Below are 352 nucleotides of genomic sequence, written 5' to 3'. Positions count from 1 at the left end.
GGAAGCGGTGGCACCCAGTGGGCACAGCTAAGCTGCGGTGGTGGCTCGGCCGGGGGTTGGCAGGTGCCCAGGGAGTGGGAGGCAGCTCACAAGAACCAGTAGAGCAGCTGCCTGCGGAAGCGCAGGCTGATGGAGGCATTGCTGATGTTGAAGGCAAGGTGCTGCTGAGGCTGGAAGTGCAGCTCAGAAAACGGCAGCTGCAGGTCTGTCACCTTGACCCTGCAGGGGACAGGATGGAGATGGTGGCATGGACAGATGGATGCGGGCAGCCGCGTGCTCGGGCAGCACTCACTGGCTGATGTTGTAGTGGAACTGCCCCTCCTGGCCGTGCAGGTCCGACACTGTCATGTTC

General features: G+C 62.8%; 1 protein-coding gene across 1 annotated transcript in view; it reads right to left on the bottom strand.

The window, feature by feature from the left end:
* PLTP (phospholipid transfer protein) overlaps nt 1–348 on the bottom strand; it is a gene marked incomplete at its 3' end in the record, with an annotated part of 1644 nt that extends 1296 nt beyond the window's left edge. Inside the window, exons 1-2 of the mRNA XM_010141740.1 lie at nt 293–348; nt 91–219 (exon numbers count right to left, since the gene is read on the bottom strand). Coding sequence (XP_010140042.1) covers nt 91–219; nt 293–348 — 185 coding nt within the window. The remainder of the gene's footprint in view (nt 1–90; nt 220–292) is intronic.
* Between the last annotated feature and the right edge of the window lie 4 nt (nt 349–352).

This window comes from Buceros rhinoceros, unplaced genomic scaffold, assembly GCF_000710305.1.
Source record: "Buceros rhinoceros silvestris isolate BGI_N320 unplaced genomic scaffold, ASM71030v1 scaffold44268, whole genome shotgun sequence".
Lineage (NCBI taxonomy): Eukaryota > Metazoa > Chordata > Aves > Bucerotiformes > Bucerotidae > Buceros > Buceros rhinoceros.
Note: the sequence above shows the minus strand (reverse complement) of the source record. Positions and strands in the feature narration are given on the sequence as shown.